The following is a 22,936-nucleotide window of genomic DNA, read 5'->3' as shown; positions in this document are numbered from 1 at the left end:
TTTACTCCATTATTAATAATATTTTATTTTCAGTTTCTATATTATCTGTTCTGTTCATGGATGTCTAGCTTTATTTGTGTTGATCCAATCGATGAACGAGGATACTCTAGTGTACACTCCTGGCGCATGCCTCTTGGCGCATCCATATCCCCACGAGACAACTCCGGTTATTTTTTAGACACTGTCCTTCTTACAAACAAGAGGTCCACCAGAATCTCCCTGTTAGTAAAGAGTTTAAAATATAATTATACACATGTGTCAATATGTTAAACTAACCTATACATAACGATTAAATAAATTCACTTACCTACATATTACAAAATCACCTACACATTTTACCTTCACCTTCACGTTATTACTTTAACAACACATTTAGAAGATAGCTGTATTATATTTGAAGCTCCGACGGCATCAACTAGTGATTTGATGGTGGCAAATACCCGGTTTTTTTCTCCGCTAACGTGTCGCCATTAAACTTAATTTGCGGCCAAAAGACAAGATAAAGCATGGAAAATATTGGTGAGACAAAACTAATGTTATACACTTACTCCATTTGACGTAGTCTCTATGGCTGATTCTAGTTTGAAAACCTACACTGCCAGATAAACCGTTAAACACAAATGTACTACAGAAAAACAACTGACCCCTACCACGGATATCCTGTCTATGCTGTTATTACAGTGTTGTTCAGTGTGGATCAACATTTTGACTTTAATATGAATGATATGTCTTATCTATGTACATAGTGTGGACACAAATAAATAATATAGTCTAGATATTATTGACCTTATAAACAATGATAAATATTTGGGAACGAAACTCATATTAATTTATACTTATATAAAGAAAAGGGGTAAAATAACAAAAAAATACTGAATTCCTAAAACAGAATTTCGTAATCAAATGGCGAATTAAATATTCAAACACACCAGACGAATTGAATAACATATTCCTGACCTGATGCAGGCATTTTCATATATAGAAAATTGTGGATAACAACTGTTTTTTTATAATTAGATAAACCTCTCATTTGTATGATAGTCCCATACAATTCCATTATATAGAAAACGATGTGTAAAAAAAACAAAAAGACACAATAGGCAACAATTATAGAATAGGGATGCAGCATTCAACATTGTAATTAACATTTAGTCACTTTAAAAACAAACAAATATGTAACAAAGAAACGAACATAAGACATATCGAATAAGAACACATTACCACAAACAAACGACAAGAAAAAAACTAGCACATCAATACAAAAAAGAGATGTACAAGTAGAGAGCCACGTGAAATGAATATCCCCAAGTGTAAACTAAACAGTCAAAGTAATATTCATAAAAACAAATAAAAGAATACTTTAACACGTTATTAGGATGCTAATTTACTAAAGCAGAAAAACGCAATAACGGGATGTATAAATACAGAACAAGTTAAATGAAAATCACCAAAAAATATACTTAACATCAACAAGTTAATTCAATTAGATAAATAAAAGATTACTGAAACTCGTTATCAAGATGATAAGCAATGACAATACCCAGAATTTATACTAAAAGTCCATAGTGTATCATTTGTGAGAAACACGACGGATGCCACATGTGGATCAGGTTCTACTTACCCATTCTGAATACCTGATACCACCCCAGACCCAATGGCACAGATATTAAAAACTATATGTCACCATACGGACTTCCGCAATGATCAAAGTCCATACCGCATATCGCACCGAATTGACAAATGCAAGCGAGAAAACTAAAGGCCTTATCTATGCACAATAGTTATCAAAGGTACCAGGATTATAATTTTGTACGCCAGACGCGCGTTTTGTCTTCATAAGACTCATTAGTGACGCTTATATCAAAATATTTATAAAGCCAAAAAAGTCATTGTTGACGAGCATTGACGATCAAAGTTCCAAAAAGGTGTGACAAATACGGCTAAGGTAATCTATGCTTGAACCTGAACAAAAAAAAATATGTAACACGTCAACAAACGACAACCACTGACTTCAACTTCACTTTCAGAGTCTTATTTTTTGGAAGTAAGTAGAATCTACCTGTTGCAGTACTGTTGGTCATTTGACCATACAAAGGTTGTCGTTAGACACTACAAAAGAAAAATTACGCTGACCTCTAGTGTTGCTACCATATCGAATACAGCAATCTAATGATAAGACCGATTAGTGTCCCTTTTTCTGTTTAGTAATGTAAATAGTCATAGCAATGAATTTTGAAATAATTAGGCTTTTTTCTTCAGAAATAGATTATGTTAGCTGTATGCCACAAAACGGCAAATAAATGCTCTTCAACTTCAAACTTTCTTTTGCTTTTTCAACATTTTTTAATCTGATGAATCTTTTGTAGACGAAACTCGCGTCTGTCGATAATACAGATTTCATTTCTGGTGTCTATGAAGAGGTTTATAGCAATTAGAAATATGTTGTCTGCTATTTTTTAGCTAGTTCATCAAAGTAAACCAAAATAAATACCCCCAAAATACAGTTTAGAAGGCTACCAATGGGTCTCCATCATATCGTGAAAATCCTGCACTAGGAGGTGGGATTCAGATGGCCCTTACAAAATGAGTACTATTAGCTGCAAATCTTTGCACCTGTCCCAAGTCAGGAATCTGATGTACAGTAGTTGTCGTTTCTTTATGTAATTTATACGTGTTTCTCGTTTCTCGTTTTTTTTTATATAGATTAGATCGTTGGTTTTTCCCGTTTGAAGGGTTTTACACTAGTAATTTGGGGGCCCTTTTTAGTTTGTTGTTCGGTGTGAGCGAAGGCTCCGTGTTGAAGGCCGTACATTGACCTATAATGGTTCACTTTTTTTTTAAATTGTTATTTGGATGGAGAGTTGTCTCATTGGCACTCACATCGCCTCTTCCTATTTCTATCTACTAGTTCCTTCAAAATAACGAAACATATAAACGACTTTAAAGTCAAGAGTCTCCTGACATGGGATTGGCCCAAAACTGCGGTGTGAGATCTGAACCCTCTCCCAAATAGCATTGTATATTGATGGTTAAAACACCTATAAAACAATTCAAATGAGAAACTAAAGACCAGATATATGTACAAAACAATGAACGAAAAACGAATATGATATACATCAACAAACGATAAATAGTTATCAAAACTATAAAGGTTATAGTTTAATACCCCAGACCCGCGGTTCGCCTACATATGACTCATCAGTGACGCTCAGATCAAAACAGTTATACAGCCAAAAAAGTACAAAGTTTAAGGGCATTTAGGACCCAAAATGCTAAACAAATTGTGCCAAATACGGCTAGAGTAATATATGCCTGGGATAAGAAAATCCTTAGTTTTTCGAAAAATCCAAAGTTTTATAAACAGAAAATTTATTAAACTGACCACATTATTGATATTCATGTCAACACCGAAGTGCTGACTACTGGGATAGTGATACTTTCGGGGACGACTGAACAATAGTGTTTTTGTTTGATTTGTCTTCATTTTCGTATATACAATAATAGCAAGGATCATAATGACTCTGTCATTGTACAGTAAACGGAGCTTAAACATACGAAGATGTGGTATGATAACAAATGAGACACCGCTTCAGTAAAGTCAAATGACTGTATTCTAAAATTTCGGTATTTGGTGCCTTATAAAAAGTGTTTAAATACATTTCTATACAAAAAGCTTCCGACTCTTCTCTTTTTAGTTGAGGGGTAATATTGTTCTCAGGATAAGCAATAGCTGACTTTACTAACAAATATTTTGTTGTCAATAACATACAGAAACAAGTGTGATGAATTTGCAAACTTACCTGGTTCTTGCTTATTTTATAATCCAATTGTAAAGTCCAACAGAAAGAAATATCATTCATTCCCTTCATTTATTTACACATTGTTTTACTTTCACTTTCGATTTGTTTACATTTAACTGGGTGATTAGTAATTGTTTTTGGGTCAGGAATTGACCTATAAATCCGGAATTCCCACGATCGTGATCAGTTGTTACAAAGTATATAACCGTCACAAAAGTGCTTTGTTATACCATATATGCTTAGGTGTTGTAAAACGTTTAAGTGATAAAGTCGTTTCTGGAATAGTCTAATGTATGGACGAGTCTACAATTTACTACATATACCAAGGTTTTCACAGTTCACGTTGTTCTGGGTTTAGAATTCAAGCTGAGCAGTTGGATTATTAACAAGAGACAGAAGAAAGGTGAGATTAATCTATAGTTCTGAATAAGAATTATAAGCAGTGGTCCTGAATAAGGAGCCAAGTGATTAATCAATTATAGCTGCTGAAGAAGCAGTGGCTTCAGAGAGAAGCATTGGCTGTATACAAGGTAGAGTATTTCCAGACGGTGAAGCATTGAATAAGAGCAAAGAAGTGACTCACACCAAACAGTCCAACACACGCACTGGCCCAAATAAAGTAGCACTGGCTAAGCAAAAGTTTATCAAGATATTGAATAAAGCTGCATACCGGGATGTCAATATAATTATCATCCTTGGCATTATTCGTCTGATACCAAAGCCTACTTAATTTTGACACCCAGCATCAATATAAAGAGAATCCGAATATTCAGTTGATAAAATAACGCTACCTATTCTTGAGCCTTGACTGTATCCAGAGAAACGACTCTGATACGAAACCCAGAGTAAAGTAGTTGCGTACCCCCGGTACGTGACATAGTTGTTGGTGGCAGCGGTGGGATACAGCAAGGCTCTGGATATATTTTAAATAAAATATTAAAAATGGACTAGTATAATGAGTTAGGGCAGCAAATACGTTTGTAAGAAGAAGAATTAAGCGATAGAATGCAGACTTTAATGAGCCAGGGACCAAGTGCAAATTTACATTCTACCCCAAAAATCCCAGTAAAAGATTTAAGTGACTCTGGTATAATTCAAACGCGTCACGGCGATTTCATGCAAAATACGCAGCGTGCCAGTGTCGATACGGATCGGAATGTTCCAACACCCGAAGTGCCGCGTTTATATGGGCCATTTACCACTATAAAGACGGACGACAAAGGAACGCGGCCAAAAGAACAGACAACGCAGAAGACACACACCACAAAGAAAGAAGCAGGAACCGAAGCAATGCCGATGCCAGATGTATCACCGAAACTGAGGGAAGAATTACGCCAAAACAAGCAAGTCCGCAACACTAATTCCGCTGAAAAACCTAGCCACGGGAAGACACGGCGCGAAATTAAGCTTGCCAACTATGACGGAACGAGTGAACGGAGCGATTTTAAGTCTCATTTTGATGCCTGTGCGGTGATCAACAACTGGGATGACCAAAAGAAGGGTCTGTACCTTGCAACAGCTTTAAGAGGACACACACAGGGAGTGTTTAGTGATCTACCTACTGAGAAAAGAATGGATTATACTACATTAATAAAAGCATTGCAAGAAAGATTTTCGCCTCCAAACCAGACTGAGTTGTACCGAGTACAATTAAAAGAAAGAAGGCAAAAAGCAAGTTTGCCGGAGCTTGTTCAGGCCATAAGAAGATTGGTAAACAAGGCTTATCCCAACGCACCAAGCGAGGTTAAAGAAACTTTAGCACGGGAGATGAGAATAAGGATAAAACAATCTAGGCCGGAAAACCTCAATCAAACAATATGTCTTGCCGTAGAATTAAAAGCTTTTTACAAGGCTGAAAGAAAATACGACACTGGCAGAGGTCATTTGCGCGCCACATGCACTGAACCAAATGAGTCTTACGTTAAAATGGCAAAAATGATGGAAGACTTTTCAACAAAAATTGAATCCCTCCAAAAGGACCTTAATAATTTTAAAAGCGATATGACCAGGAAAGACTCCGATACCCATATGCCTGGATGGAAAGACAAGATACAGTGCTACAATTGTGGAAGATTTGGACATTTTAGAAATGAATGTAGAGCTCCTAAGAAGCCTTACAATGGAAATAATGGAAGGGGAAACGGAGCAGTGTGGCCTTTACACTACAACAGTAGGCACAGGCGGATGAAAAGAAGAAAAATTAACGTGGGAGCAGATGCTTCAAACATGGAAGCTGGTGCGTACATTGACGTCTCGGTTCATAATCAGCCTACCAAGTTTTTAATAGACACTGGTGCCACGGTAACTTTAGTTTCGCACGCTTTGTTTTACAGAATACAGAAAAAGGAACGACCGGAACTTGAACCAATAACCCAAGTCATTATTTCGGCAAATGGAACAGAGCTGAGCATAGCTGGTAAGGGAATGTTCTGTATCGAGATTGGACAAGACAAATGTATAGTTGAAGCTTTGGTTGCCGACATATCTATTGACGGGATACTGGGTTTATATTTTATGAAAAAGAATAATTGCAAAATAGATTTACAACAGGAAACCCTTCAATGCAAAAGTAACACATATCCGTTTTTCTGGCAAAATAGGCTGTTACAGAATTTCAACCGCAGAGGACATCAGTATACCACCAAGAACAGAAGCTTTTTTGCGTGGTAGGATTAATGACTATGATACGTTAACCAGTAAACTGCAGATAGACATTATTGAGCCATGCGAGAAGTTTGTAAAAAGGGACAACGCTTTACTGGCAAAGACCCTGGTTGAAGCACGAGAACATGTGCCATTTAGATTGCTAAATGTTTCAAATAATGTAACAACAATACGAGCCGGAACCATTGTTGGAGAAATAAGTCCAGTAGAAGATGTCATCACCATGACTAGAAACACCAGTAAAGAACACAAAAATCCAAAATTGGACAACGAACTGCAGAAGCTGGTCAATGAAGCAAGTTCCCATTTGACGAAGAAGCAGAGACATCAAGTTACTTACTGTCGCTTTTTGCGCTGTCCGATAACAATCTCGGATGTACTAGTATTGTACGCCATCAACACCGGAACAAATTATCCTGTCAAACAAACACCTCGGCGGACACCGGTAGCCATGCGCGAGGAAATTGACAAACATATTGACAATATGTTAGAACGAGGCGTGATCGAGCCGTCTGAAGGGCCATGGTCATCAGGGATTGAACTTGTTAAAAAGAAGGACGGATCGACTCGCTTCTGTGTCGATTATCGTCGACTCAATGACCTTACGGTAAAAGACGCGTATCTGTTACCTCGAACAAACGATTCATTGGAGCAGCGAGCTGGCAACAGGTGGTTCTCAACTTCAGACCTTTGCTCAGGTTATTGGCAGGTAGAGTTAGAAGAGAGTGACCGCCCTAAAACTGCGTTCGCGACACGGCGTGGACTTTTCCAATTTCGTAAAATGCCGTTTGGGCTCGCCTGTGCTCCGGCAACATTTGAGCGGTTAATGAAAAGAGTTATGGCTGAACTACAGTGGAACATTTGCTTGGTGTATTTGGATGACATAATTGTAGTCGGCAGAAATTTTGAAGAGATGTTAACTAAATTGCGACAAGTTTTTGATAGATTGATTGACGCCGGGTTAAACTTAAAACCCAAACAATGTTCGTTGTTCGCAAAATCTGTGTCCTTCCTTGGACATGTAATAAGTGAGGTTGGTCTGGCAACGGATCCACAAAAAGTGGAGGTTATTAAACAATGGACAGAACCGAAAGATGTAAGCGAGTTGCGCGCTTTTCTCGGCCTGTGCGGATATTATAGAAGATACATTGAAAATTTTGCAGGCATTGCAAAATGTTTGCACAAATTAACAGAAAAGGGTCGCAAATACTTGTGGACAGAGGAGTGTCAACATGCGTTTCAGACATTGAAATCCAAGCTCCTCGAGGCGCCAATACTGTCACATCCAGATTTTTCGAGACCTTTTATACTCGATACGGACGCAAGTCAGTCTGCAATTGGAGCAGTCCTGTCCCAGGAAATAGACGGAAAAGAAACGGTTATTGCTTATGGTAGCCGTACACTTTCGAAGACCGAGCGTAAATATTGCGTAACTCGAAAAGAGTTACTTGCCGTAGTTCATTTAGTTAAGCATTTTAGGCATTTTCTGTTTGGAAGAACGTTTGTTGTTATAACTGACCATAGCTCTCTGCAGTAGTTAATGAATTTATAGAACGCAGAAGGACAGCTTGCGAGATGGCTGGCAGTTCTTAGTTCGTCTAACATGAAAATTAAGCACCGACCTGGAAATCAACACAGAAACGCTGATGCACTTAGCAGAATGCCATGTAAATAATGTGGCTTCGAACAAGACTGGGAGAAGAAACTAGTACGTGTTAATGTTGTTACACAAGCACCACCTATAGAGGTGAATGAAGCAGCTTTCTGTATAAATGATGGGAGTGATGAAAATAAGACGCTGTTGGTGCTACAACAAGAAGATGAACACATTTCCTTGATAAAGACTTGGGTATTAAATGGCAAGAAACCGCTTTTCAAAGAAATTGGGGAATGTAATTATGCAGTTAAGAGTTTATGGTTGCAATACGAAACATTGAAAGTTGATAACGGTTTAGTGTGCAAAGAGCAAAGCACAGTAGGCAAACTACGCGTCATCGAAAGAAAGGCGCGTCGTTTTACAGCAATGCCATGACAATAAAACATCGGGACATCTTGGGATAAGAAAAACATTAGGAAGATTAAAAGACAGGTTTTATTGGCCTGGAATGCGTCGTAATGTGGTGGCCTACATAACAGGATGTGAGACCTGTGTAAGAAGGAAAGGCCCACAAAAACGAAAGAGAGGGCCAATGTAGATTCAAAGGTCAGGCTTCCCTATGGAAAGGATAGCAGTCGACATTTTGGGCGAGTTGCCAAAAACCGCCAACGACAATAAATACATACTGATTACTATACAAAATGGACAGAAAGCTTTCCCATGGAACACATGGAAGCATCGACGGTTGCAAATATCATAGTAACATAAATTATTTGCAGATTCGGTGTACCTACACTGGTTCATTCAGATCAAGGAAGGCAGTTTGAGAGTGAGCTTTTCTCTGAAATGTGTAACCTCCTACAAATCAGAAAAACCCGTACAACACCACATCACCCACAATCCGATGGTATGGTTAAAAGGTTCAACAGTACTCTAGTAAAAATGCTAAGTGCGTACGTCGACGAGCATCACACAAACTGGGATCAGCTTCTACCTTATGTGATGATGGCTTACAGAACAGCTGTACACGAAACAACCGGCAGCACTCCGAACCGTATGATGTTGGGAAGAGAAGTAGCTACTCCTGTAGATATTATGTACGAACTCCCAATGGAAGTGAAGTCTATTCCGGCTAACAAATGGGTATGGGAGTTACAAGAAAAGAATGAAAGACGCCCACCAGTTTGTACAGAATCATGTTAACAGAGAAATGCTTCGGCAGAAGCAATATCATGACAAACATTTAAGTTGGAATACATTTAATAAAAATGATAAAGTTTTTGTTTTCTTTCTTGTACGTAAGCTTGGCCAATCCCCTAAGTTTACAAGTTATTGGCGGGGTCCCTTTAAAGTGTTAAAACAATACTCAGATGAAACCTACCTTGTTAATTGTGGCAGAAAGGGCCGACCACAAGTAATTCATGTTGATCGCATGAGACAATGCAAGGATCAACGTTTGTTAGGTGAACCATTACTAGGTGAGCGTTAACAAGGGCTCGAGCCGTCAAATCAGGTATCCGAAATGAACGATCAAGCCCAAGTTGTTGGCGAAAATTCCTCAATTGAATTTGATTTTGAGAATAGATATGAGACCATTGAACAAGACGAACACATTAATTTACCAAGATTAAGACGGGAAAGGAAGCCTCCCACTTGGTTAAATGATTATGTTCAAGATTAAAGTAAAAGAAAAAGTATATGTATATATATATAAAAAAAAATGAATAAAAAATGATGAATGAATGAAACGAGTATAGAAAGTATAACTGTACATAACACTTAGTTTTGTATATACATGTATATATTTACAATAATTTCTCTTATATTACAGATGGCTAACACAAAGAAGAAACTACGGGAAAGATGGAGGTGCCAAGTTTGCCAAGTACGGTCCAACACAGAGAAAAATTGGAGGATCATGTTATAGCATGTGCAAAGAGAAGGTCTTCAGAAGAAGAATACTTATGTGATCTGTGTCCGTATGCAACTAGCAGGAAGAGGCTTTGACTTTACGAGGCATCAGAGGAGGAGACATGCAGCATCCTTGTCAGCCATTGATGATACCGATAGTGAATGGGAGAAACAGAATCCAGGCACCCTATCTGATGTCCTTGGAGAACCTACAAAATATAAGACCAGCACAACAAGCACATCAGTAATGGCTACAGGCTCACTTAGCAAAGGCAGAGTAGTCAGGAAGAGCACGTCTCCTTTACCGGTGGCTAATTCTTCAAAGATGAGACTACTAGATACCTTAAAGAGTTCGTTGGGACCACACCCAATAGCCTCCAAGAGATTCGCATTGCCTAGGTTGCCAACCACAACTGCAACTATAGTGGTACCTCCTGTGTCAAGCTCGTTTCTAATACCGAGAATGATGGATACTGATTCAGATGAAAGTTCCATGTCAAAGCCATCACCACCGTTGTTCTCGTCCTCGCCTATGGACATAGGAACTGTTACGACAACTACGACTGGAACCATCCCAAGCCTTGTACTAGCACAGGTTGTCAGGCCAGTGGCTACCTCTGGATTGATGCTGGTTGAAAGAAGAGTGATGAGAAGATACAAGGAAAACGGCAAAGATATAGAGGAAACTGAAATCTGGAAAAGATGAAGTGACATTTGATGTAATAAGCATACAAATACCAAAGCCAGGAAGGCTTGACTGAATTATTCAGTGATCAGTCCGACGGGATACGTATTCTGATTGCTCTATCGTGTGATTTATTCACAAGTGAGTGTTCGCGAAGAACAGACAATACAGATATTTAGTTACTTGTTAAAGGAAAAAGATTTCCAAGAATGCCTTGTTTCTTTGTATATATTATATATAATAATGATGTCCGTCGGATGGGGACGTTAAATTCGAGGTCCCGTGTTCAGGGAGAACCACGCTTTGTGCACGTTAAAGATCCCTCTCAACAAGCTCTTTGAGTGGTCCATAAGTGGCCGGTTGTTAGGCAAAATTATTTCATACCATGTTTTGGCTTTGTGATGTTTTCAGTGGTTTTCAAATGTACTATTTGGCTTGTTGGTTTTCATGGTCAAAATTACTTGTTCAAAAATCTGTCAGCATGCATATTTGAAATACAGATGGAAAATGATTTAAGGGTTCTTAGGATAAAGTTAACTTCCAAAGTTGATGCCCATGTTAAGTAATAGTAAACAGTTGAGTTGGGATCTTGTCATTTCGGGTAGATTATACTTCTACGAGTTGTTCTAGTGGTTAGTTACTGAATAAGTAACAGTTGTTTTAGTGATTAGTTACTGAAGAAGTAACAGTTGTTTAATGATATTTAGAATTATGGTTTTTGAATGACATGGCTCGAGCCAATACCCGGATAGAGTTTGGGACTGAAAAATGTCCACTTGATGTAGTTGTGCTCAATTGATTATGGTAAATGCCGGGACGCATTTCTTGGAGGCGTGGGTAATGTGATGAATTTGCAAACTTACCTGGTTCTTGCTTATTTTATAATTCGATTGTAAACTCCAACAGAAAGAAAGATCATTCATTCCCTTCATTTATTTACACATTATTTTACTTTCACTTTCGATTTGTTTACATTTAACTGGGTGATTAGTAATTGATTTTGGGTCAGGAATTGTCCTATAAATCCGGAATTCCCACGATCGTGATCAGTTGTTACAAAGTATATAACCGTCACAAAAGTGCTTTGTTATACCATATATGCTTAGGTGTTGTAAAACGTTTAAGTGATTAAGTCGTTTCTGGAATAGTCTATTGTATGGACGAGTCTACAATTTACTGTATATACCAAGGTTTTCACAGTTCAAGTTGTTCTGGATTTAGAATTCAAGCTGAGCAGTTGGATTATTAACAAGAGACAGAAGAAAGGTGAGATTAATCTATAGTTCTGAATAAGAATTATAAGCAGTGGTCCTGAATAAGGAGCCAAGTGATTAATTAATATTAGCTGCTGAAGAAGCAGTGGCTTCAGAGAGAAGCATTGGCTGTAAAAAAAAAAGGTAGAGCATTTCCAGACGGTGAAACATTGAATAAGAGCAAAGAAGTGACTCAGACCAAACAGTCCAACACACGCACTGGCCCAAATAAAGTAGATATAAAGCAGTGGCTACAAGTAAAGCACTGGCTCAGTATATAATTAATACTTCGTTGCTTTTAGAAAGCACTGGCCAAGCAAAAGTATATCAAGATATTAAATAAAGCATTATACCGGGATGTCAATATAATTATCATCTTTGGCATTATTCGTCTGATACCAAAGCCTACATAATTTTGACGCCCAGCATCAATATAAAGAGAATCCGAATATTCAGTTGATAAAATAACGCTACCTATTCTTGAGCCTTGACTGTATCCAGAGAAACGACTCTGGTACGAAACCCAGAGTAAAGCAGTTGCGTACCCCCGGTACGTGACACAAGATATTTTGAAAAATCAAACATCAAGAAGCCTCCGTTCAGCGGTAATTTGGCCTGTGACTTACCTTTTTATTGGTGACCTGTTCTGTTCAACATACCCTATTTTTTTAGTTGCAGTTCAAATTTATTAAAGTATTAATAATTAATTAGTTCCGGTCCTATATATGCTTGTAATATTTGCAACATGACGTTAAGCACCCATCAACCGATCAAAGTGTACCATGACAACCGTTAATTTATGCCCGAAGCAACGATCGATGATTAATTCTAAAAACTAAAGAAACACTAGTCAATATAATGAAATTCAATGCGATTGTCATACAAGTGAGAGGTTAGGCTGGCTTCAAAACTAGGTTAAATCCACTATTTTCTACATGAAAATATGCCTGCTCCAAGTCAAGAATATGAAATATGTGATGTATTCGTTTTATATGTTTGAGCTTTTGATTTAGCATTTACAATAGAGTTTTTCCGTTTGGAATTTCCCTCAGAGTTTGGCATTTTTTTATTTGCTTTCATTTAAGAATGTACTTTGACGTTATCGTATGCATTCTTGCCACACTATTTAAAACACATAGTTTACTCCATTATTAAAAATATTTATTTTCAGTTCCTATATTATCTGTTCTGTTTATGGATGTCTTGCTTTATTTGTGTTGATCCAATCAATGAAGGAGGATACTCTAGTGTACACTCCTGGCGCATGCCTCTTGGCACATCCATATCCCCACGAGACGACTCCCGTTATTTTGTAGACACTGTCCTTCTTACAAACAAGAGGTCCACCAGAATCTCCCTGTAAATATATAGTTAAAAATATAATTATACACATGTAAAAATACTTAAACTAACCTATGCATAACGATTAAATAACTTCAAGCACCTACATAAAAACTTCAACTATATGTAACAAGATTACAAAATCACTTACACATTTTACCTTCACCTTCACGTTGTTACTTAAGCAACACACTTAGGAGATATCTGTATTGTATTTTTAGCTCCGACGGCATCAATTAGTGATTTGATGGTCGCAAATATCCGTTTTTTTAATCCGCTAACGAGTCGCAGTAAACTCAATTTGCGACCATCAAATCACCAATTAATACCATCGAGACTTTAAACGCAATACGGTTATCTCCTAATTATCTCATTGACAACTATATAAGCGTTACCTTATTTAATTTGATAAGTAATCAATTATATTAACGTCAAGTGGCTAATATTTAATTCATATTGAGCACTTCTTTTATCTTCATTCAAATGAAACTGATAGAAAACAACGTTAAAACATACTTTAACATCTGGCATACATCATCTACGCTTACGCGTAAGTCCCGGCATCAATTTTTTAAATCGATGCCATGTATATAAGTGACGTTGTCCAATTAAAATAGACGTAACAAACGATGTTGTATTAGCATAGTAAACATATTACCTGACAAGCGTCTCTGCCACCTTGGTTATATCCAGCACAAATGTTACTTCCGTAAATAACGTTGCCAAGGTAATATTTGCATCTGTTACTGTCCATGATTGGGACATCAACTTCATTTAATAATCTAGTTCCTGGACCATCTGATAAATACAAATCATAACGTATATATTCGAAAACATTAGTTTTGGTGAGTAACGATGTATAATTACAAATGCCTTTGAGCCCTAAGGTATAACGAAAAAGTACTGTTAAATATACGGTTCTCCGTTTGATAATCTAATGCATTCTGGGTTATATTTTCCAAAAGCGTACACACAAACGTCGTGATTGGTTTAAAGATATTTATATGACTTAACGGTACTTTTTTAAATTACGAACAAGGAAATTAGCCATAGTCCTTTGGAATCCAAAGTGACGAAATTAAAAACAAAATAAAATTTGGTTTGATGTAAGATGACAAATATATATGTTTATATCGTCCAAACCTTCGTAACACGTATTTCATTTCAAGACATAAATAGATCAGTATAAAATCTAACGGCATTTCATATAATCAAATATCATATTAGAACAAAAATGTATACCTTACTATTTAGCAAGGCAATGAAGTAACCAATAAATGAACTACACAAAAAACTTAAATAACCTATAGTCATCTGTGTGAAATCCTTAAATAACCTATAGTTACCTGTGTGAAGAGCTCCCCATCCGGTTACTGTACAAACCAGTCCGTCAAAATCTTCCTGTTTGTTAGGGAGACAAGCGGCCTTGGTTGTAGAATCAGTAAGGTCAAGAGGTTTATCTAACTTGATGAGTGCAATATCGTTATGGTTACTTCGTGAGCTGTAGCCTGTGTGAACGATTACATTTCGTACGTTATGTACCTGGCTTCGGTAGATGTGACCTCTATCGTGGATACCAGTTGCTACGGTCCAGTAAGAGTGGGTGGTGCTGAGAATAAAAGGGGGAAATATTCAACATTTATATTCACAGTACAAATCAGTAGTTTTAAGTGATTTATAACGCAGGGTGTTAGAAATATCAGGTGCATTAGTCATGCATTGAAGTTGGCATTTGTTAAAATAGTATTTACATCTTCAAGTCAATACGCAACAGTGCTGGAAAATTACCGTTAAAAATATTTTCCGAAAACAAAACATCTACATTGTGTGTTGTTATATCCCGTTAAATCCAAATTCTAAACGCATAATGTTAAAAAAAAATTGTCGAGCCCTTGCATGGCATTAAACATATTTAAAAAATCATTTCACAGCGCTACAAATATCAAAGAAGCTTTGGGCAGCACAACGAAAAGTATAAAATTGCGACTGAGAATATTTAAAAAGAAGCTGTGGACAGCACTAGTACTACGGTTATCATAGAAGCTGTGGGCGGCACAGATAATATTGAAAACTGTATGGGCAAACTTTGAATATTACAGAACTGAGATCATTTTGAATTCTGTATTTGTCACTAAGAACAGTTTTTAATCTAAATGATGTGATCGGCAATGCAAATATAACGCGTCGCCATTAAACTCAATTTGCGACCATTAAATCATAAATTGATGATGTCTGGCTTTAAATACAATACAGTTATCTCCCTTTTTAAGCTGATTGCAGAATTACAAATATTATAGGCACTTATGGTTTCACACTATTAATGTTGGGGCCCTTTCTAGCTTGTTGTTCGGTGTGTGCCAATGTTCCGTTTTGAAGGCCGTACATTGACCTATAATGATTTACTTTTTTTAAATTGTTATTTGGATGGAGAGTTGTCTCATTGGCACTCACACAACATTTTCCTATATCTCCTTAGAATGTTATAGTTGGTGTATGAGATAATACCTTGTTTATAGAAGCTGTGCGCGGAATGAGAAATATCATCGGACATGTAGCTGTTTGCGGCATAACAAATATTAGTGTTGCCCGCGGACTAACATATATCGTGAAAGCTGTGTGCGGCACTGCTTATATTATATTATATGTACGTGGCAAAACGAATGTAAAAGAAGAAGTTTGTGGCACTAAACTTTGCCATTTTGAGCATTAAAGCAACATGTTAAAGGTTCTTGCATTTTTGTTCGATTATTTGCTGTTGTTTTTTTGTTTTTCCTCAAAAAATGAAACAAATATCAGATACAAATATCCACTGCTAAATACATAAGATTCAATGTAATAGTTATAGCCTATTTATTTGTTGTGATCTTCTTTGAAAACGCATTTCCTTGTGTTTCTGTATGTTGGGTGCACAACACAGCAAATTTGGCGATTTTCGTTTATGAAGGGTTTTAAGGTTTATGTACCCTTAATGCTAGCACTGCATGCAATAAACCTATATCTATCAGTCATCAAATTGCCAAATATGAGAGTACAAGGATAAAGCCTGTGGATTTTCTATAAAAATCTTGATTTATTTGCCACAAAGTCCTCTTTTTCTATCAAATGCAATGAAACAGTAGAAAATAATGCTTTGCATCAATTTTCCCCTTGGAATATGTACTTAATGGCCTATCTCTATTATTCATTATATCTGTAGTTTTGATACAATTGAAGTTTGAAAAATTCGTACAAAAATGGCTACAGAAGGGTACATAAACCTTAATACAAAGTTAAAAGTGATGCTACCAAAATTTAAACTTGGTTTTGTGGTAATAAGTATTGTGTGAATTTTTTGTCTTTTGATTAAGGAATAAATACAGTTTGAGAACGGGGACAAATTTTGGACGTACGTACGAATGGATGTACAGGGCAAACTTAGCGGAGGGGCCATATTAATTTATATTTACTCTTCGAAACAATGAGCCGCTGTTAGAATCCACTGACTGTCGATAATAGTTCCTCCACACATGTGATGACTCCCATATCGTAGTGATACCTGAAATAGTTATCTCCCCTGATTAACATCTCGGTCTAAAAGGAACATGTGTGTTCCTAAAGATATCGTGATGAACGAAAAGTTTCTATACAAAACACAAATCAAAATAAAATTTTAAATAAAATAAAACCTTTGTTAGTCTTGTATGATTTTTAATTTTAGTTTCTTGTGTATTATTCGGAGTTAAGTATGACGTCCATTATTACTGTACTAGTATACATATTTTAAGGGGCCAGCTGAAGGACCCCTCCGGGTGCTGGAATTTTTCGCTACATTGAAGACCCATTGGTGGCCTTCGGCTGTTGTTTGCTCTATGGTCGGGTTGTTGTCGCTTTGACACATTCCCCATTTCCTTTCTCGATTTTAACGTGTCAAATTTAAATAAAGTTACCGCCAAGGGTTGTCGCTGTTTTCTTTTAAATTAAAAGTAATATTAGTAATTGAAACCTTACCTGCCATGGGTAAGCATGCGCAGTTGCGACAGTTCCGCCAACAATTCGATGACTTGTTACATCAGGTATTCCACATTGAGCTTTAAAATAAATGTAAAAAATATATTAATGAACAAACAATCTGTTTCCTTTCATTGTTATGCCATATTTCTCTATCCTTTATAATTATGCCATATGTTAGAACATTATTATTTCATATTTTTGTCTATTGTTTGTTTTCTTATTCCTTCATTTTACACTTTTTTCCATTTTTTATCTCATTTCTAAGCATCATATGTAACCTCTTTATTAAATTTTATTTGTAATTGTGAGTCCCATTGGCAGATTCAGGGGGATGGGGGGCTGGTGGAACGGGTCCCAATTTTGTGGGGAAAATTTGTTTGATTGGATATTGGGAACCACTGAAGCATGACAAGAACGGGCCTCCTAAGGTAAGTCAGCGCCTCCCCCCTTTTTGAAAAGTTCTGGATCGGACACTGAGTCCTTCTCAATAGGGTATCTCTAATTTAAAAAAAATCTCTGTCGTGAAAATATTTCCAAACGGAATGAAACACTTGTTTGAAGAAAGGGAGAAACTGTTGCCATCGACAAACCTCGGCTTATTTCTTTTCCTTATATCTAACGCTTTTTTAACATATCTCACTGGTCATAAACTGGGTTGAGTTCAATATTGTAGCAGCTACGTAGCTGCTTTCAATATCTATGTAACAACTAGACTAAATTAGTATATAGCTACATATGCAATAGTCAAAATCTACGTAGGACTACATAGCTGCTACGATATTGAACGCAGCCCAGATACTCGTAACTGGAATTACGACGATCCTAATATGGCGGCGACAGAAATAGGTAAAATCGTATCACTCATTTTATGTCGTTGTTCTCCTCTTGTATTTAATGCGTTTCGCTCGGTTTTGGTTTGTTACCCCGATTTTGTTTTTTGTCCATGGATTTATGAGTTTTGAACAGCGGTATACTACTGTTGCCTTTATATTTCTCAAATGTAGCTTGTTGTTGAAACTCTTGACAAGAACAGGCTACATTCGAGAAAAATAGCAAAACAGATTTTACCTTTTTCTGTAGGCGCCATATTGGGATTGTATTGATTCCAGTTACGATAATCAATTTAAGACCAGTGATATCTGCCTAGGATAATGAAATACACTGGTGTATTTTATACTAAAGTTGGCATACACGCCGGAATAGCTGTTCGATTTCGAATTCACTTAAATGAGTCAAAATATGTACGCTAATGAAACAATTTCACCCACTCCCCATTCTTATCATTGACAACAACAATTGAATATGATGTCTTAATGTCAACCCAATACACAATGTCTATATCATTAATAGTCACACTGAAAGATAGGGGAGGGAGGGGTCCCAAAGCTTGTTTCTTTCTTCTTTTATTGTTTAGTCCATGTTTCTCTCTTTTGCATTAATTTTTCCCATCATTTAAATTTTCTTGTTTAAATGTAAGCAACACATTTTCTTTTTTTCTCCTTGTTTTAACCTTTGCCATGCATTTTTTACCCATTTTGTTTGAAAAACAGGGACTATCAAATCACTAACTATGACAGTTAGAAGTGTGTTTTACTTTGTGGATGCTCATTTAATAAAAGGAGGGGAGGATTATTAAATACGGAATATCTATATTCACTTTTTGAAAGACCGATTTATTGATTTCGCATGTTACACAACTATTGCAACCAGACTGAAGGCAAAATATTGACCTTTTTTTCAATATCTCTTAGTCCAATCTTTGTACCAGGCAAGGTTTTTAAAAACCCGCCTATTCCCCTAACTATCTCTGATATTAAGTTCTCGTTCACTTTTAAATGAACAATTTCGTTTCCATTCTTTGAGGAAAAATAGTATGATAAAACAAAACTTAAAATCTCCACGTCTATTTTAAAAAATGACTTTAAAAACGTATAAAACCATAAGCTCAGCCTATATCAATCAACGAAACGACTGGAAATATATTATCATAATCCTTGCTGTGCTACATTTATAACTAGTTAAAACTCTCCAAGATGTTTAAATAAAAAAAAATATACACTATACGCCCATTTCGTCTACTAAAGGCTCATAAGTGACGCTGTGGTAAAAAAAAAGTTTAAAATGCCGAATAGAGTACGAGGCTAACGAGCATTGAGGACCCACAATTTCTAATAATTATTGACACATACAGCTAATGTAATCTAAATCATTATTTACCTCCGCTACTCGTTTGGTGACTTCCGGTTCCGGTTCCGGTATGACTTCCGGTACCAGTTCCAGTTCCGGTTCCGGTTCCAGTACTTGTAGAATGTTGTTGATAACAACAAAGTTCTAAGAAACCACAGTGACTATAACTTTGTACGTAGCCACTTGGACATGTACTGAAAATATCGATACAGGCTCCTTTATAGGAGGTGGCACATACTGTAAATACAATAACAAATAATATACAGAAGGCATCAATAAAAGATGTTGGTAATGAATTTAAAACAATAGCAATTAGACAATTATGACAATTATTGAAGCAGGCATAGTTTTTTCCATACAATGTTGTTGGGTTCGTGTTGCCCAGTGTGTAGTTTTTTTGTACTGTTGTCTTATGCTTTTTTTTCTTTTTGTCATTTTTCATTTTACTGTATAGGCATTTAAAGTAATTTGTCGATTCGTGAGATTGAACTTTCTGTTAATTTCTGTTGCCTCTCTTATGCAGGTCCTATGAAAGGATATGGAACAATAAATCATTAGGAGGGAATATTGAAACAGCCTTCATTATCTAGGATGTTAAAAAAACTAGAAATATAGTTGCGTCTAAACAAAAGATGATAGACGACAGACAAAAACAGATGATTGCAAATGAGACAACTCTCCACAAGAGACACACAATGACACAGAAATTAACATATATAGGTTATCGTACTGCCTTCAACAATGAGCAAAGCCCATACTGCATAGTCAGTTATAGAAGGACCCGATGTTTACCTTTCATAAATTGTATAGACAAATTAAAATATTATCTAAAAAGGTCAAAGCATTAAAGGTCATCACAGGCCACTAAGGCAGACGGACGGAAAGACACAGATAGCAAAAGTGTACGTACACAGTAAAAAATAGATATATAATCATGAAACTTAAACATGCTGAGGAAATCACAGTGAAAATCAAGTCGAGACAAACGTGAATTAGACATTAAAGATTTAGTATAGAAAAGGAATGATGGAGTTTTCCAACAATTTTGTAAGAAAAAAATAACGGAATGTTCCGACATTCATTCAAACTTTAAAACTATTGTGAACCATGATGGTGGTTGACACAAAATAGTATATGCTATTCGTTTTGTACTGTAAAATTTTTGTTTTAATCTCACTGTCAAAAATACAGCGGATACCAAAGAATGAAGAAAACCGCGAAAAGGGAAATAACCTATTCAATTGTTATAGAATTGTTTCTTTAAAACTTTACCTGAGCCCTCGGCTATTACCACTAGACCAGCTAGAAATACTCCTAGACACAAAAACATGGCGTCCAGCGCAGTAATGTGAAATCTAAGTGAATGCCTTATCTCTGGGTTCTCTTATCTCCGTGACGGAAGAACTAACTTAACATGAATTATGAATATGTACACGATACTAAGAGTTCACTTGAACCAAATCTTGAACCGACACACTAATCGACCTATTTTTACTGTTGTAGAGGTCGTATAATCTTATATTGAATACCGGAACTGCATCAGAAAAGAGACACCAATGAGTTCAGTGGGGGATCATCCAGAACTCTTTAAAAGGGCTGGTCCGCTAACTGTCAGATATAAGGGGGAACCCATTGACTGACTTAGGGGAAAGCGCTCCTGTCATTCTTCAATGATAAACAATATAATCAAAAAAAAACATTTCCAACGAAAGAGGGACCGTGAAAATACAGATTAATTAGTGTTTGCTCAACGTCCAGTTGCAAATATTAGACATGACAGCTGTAAGAATATATTGAAAGCCGGTCTGATATACATCATACATAATAATGTATATTGAGATATCCATTCGTACATGTAGAACTGATTTATCATAGGACAGGTAGAAAGTTTGTCCGTTCGGAACATATCTCATATTTAGTCAGTTCTTCGGAACCGACGTGATTTGTAACTAGGCTTTCCGTTTCTAATAATAAATAATAGAAATTATCCCTAATTTGTGATCATTTTCATATTTGTCCCGGAACATCTGTGTAAAATCTCACTAACGACTTCTTCCTGTTCTTATATCATCAGATACCGTAATAGTCGTTTGAACTGTTACATTAATGATTGTGTCCGGTGTTAGATTATCACGTGGTGATTCCCATGGTGGGTAGTACATGGATATAGCAGGAGACATTTACACTGTTTACCTACTACTGGTGCCTCGAGTTACGTATTGAACCCCTACACAAATGTATATTTACTAGTTCAGTGAAAATGAACGCCATTCTTAACTCAAAGTTATACACAAGAAACTAAAATTAAAAATGACAAAAGACTAACCAAGGGCCATAGGCTCCTGACTTGGGACAGGCGCAAAAATGCGGCAGGGTTAAACATGCTTGTGAGATCTCGAACCTCCCCCTATACCTCTAGTGCAGAAAAGTAAACGCATAACAATACGCACATTAAAATTCAGTTCAAGAGAGATCCGAGTCTGATGTCAAAAGAAAATAAACAAAATGACAATTGTACATAAATAGACTACAAGCAGTTAACTGATTATAAACAGTCTAACATTTCTTACATTCCTTACATATCTTACATTTCTTACATTCCTTACATTCCTTACATTTCTTACATCCCTTACATTCCTTACATTTCTTACATTCCTTACATTCCTTACATTCCTTACATTCCTTACATTCCTTACATTTCTTACATTCAAGACGACTTGATACAGTTTAGTGCAATATGTTACAGTATTGATCGTAAGATACTTTGAACTTTGCACTGAGAAAAGTTGTAAGTAAGGCATGTCAAGTTTGTTGTAAGTAAGGCATGTCAAGTTTGTTGTAAGTCAGGCATGTCCAGTTTGTTGTAAGTAAGGCATGTCAAGATTGTTGTAAGTAAGGCATGTCAAGTTTGTTGTACGTAAGGCATGTCAAGTTTGTTGTAAGTAAGGCACGTCAAGTTTGTTGTAAGTAAGGCATGTCCAGTTTGTTGTAAGTAAGGCATGTCAAGTTTGTTGTAAGTAAGGCATGTCAAGTTTGTTGTAAGTAAGGCACGTCAAGTTTGTTGTAAGTAAGGCATGTCAAGTTTGTTGTAAGTAAGGCATGTCAAGTTTGTTGTAAGTAAGGCATGTCAAGTTTGTTGTAAGTAAGGCATGTCAAGTTTGTTGTAAGTAAGGCATGTCAAGTTTGTTGTAAGTAAGACATGTCAAGTTTATTGTTAGTAAGGCATGTCAAGTTTGTTGTCAAATTTAAAGCTATAAATCTTGAACAACATTATGTCCCTACCGGACTTTTATATATATAACGAAGGGTGTAACATGTAGAGTATGATATGTTCACCCTTCAAGAGCACCTAACATCACCCCAAGATTTTGGTGGTGTTCATGTTGTTTATTCTTTAGTTTTCTATGTTGTGTTTTTTATACTATTGTTTGTCTGTTTGTCTCTTTTTCACTTTTAGCCAAGACGTTGTCAGTTTGTTTTAGATTTACGAGATTGACTCTCCCTCTGG

General features: G+C 36.5%; 1 protein-coding gene and 1 long non-coding RNA gene across 2 annotated transcripts; both read right to left on the bottom strand.

The window, feature by feature from the left end:
* LOC134719356 (uncharacterized) lies at nucleotides 1–3,913 on the bottom strand. The gene is made up of 2 exons (XR_010107561.1): nucleotides 3,801–3,913; nucleotides 1–219 (listed from the first exon to the last, which is right to left on the bottom strand). It is a non-coding gene; the product is annotated as an uncharacterized LOC134719356 (long non-coding RNA).
* A 9,145-nt stretch (nucleotides 3,914–13,058) lies between these two features.
* Nucleotides 13,059–20,837, bottom strand: LOC134718455 (transmembrane protease serine 3-like). Its single transcript, XM_063580975.1, has 7 exons — nucleotides 20,701–20,837; nucleotides 19,459–19,665; nucleotides 17,239–17,318; nucleotides 16,698–16,786; nucleotides 14,598–14,860; nucleotides 13,910–14,049; nucleotides 13,059–13,267 (listed from the first exon to the last, which is right to left on the bottom strand). Exons 1-7 carry the CDS (start codon nucleotides 20,756–20,758, stop codon nucleotides 13,103–13,105), a joined length of 1,002 nt encoding a protein of 333 aa, XP_063437045.1. The 5' UTR covers nucleotides 20,759–20,837; the 3' UTR covers nucleotides 13,059–13,102.
* Between the last annotated feature and the right edge of the window lie 2,099 nt (nucleotides 20,838–22,936).

This window comes from Mytilus trossulus, chromosome 5 (assembly GCF_036588685.1).
Source record: "Mytilus trossulus isolate FHL-02 chromosome 5, PNRI_Mtr1.1.1.hap1, whole genome shotgun sequence".
NCBI lineage: Eukaryota > Metazoa > Mollusca > Bivalvia > Mytilida > Mytilidae > Mytilus > Mytilus trossulus.
The sequence above is the reverse complement of the archived record's forward strand: the minus strand, read 5'-3'. Positions and strand labels throughout refer to the sequence as shown.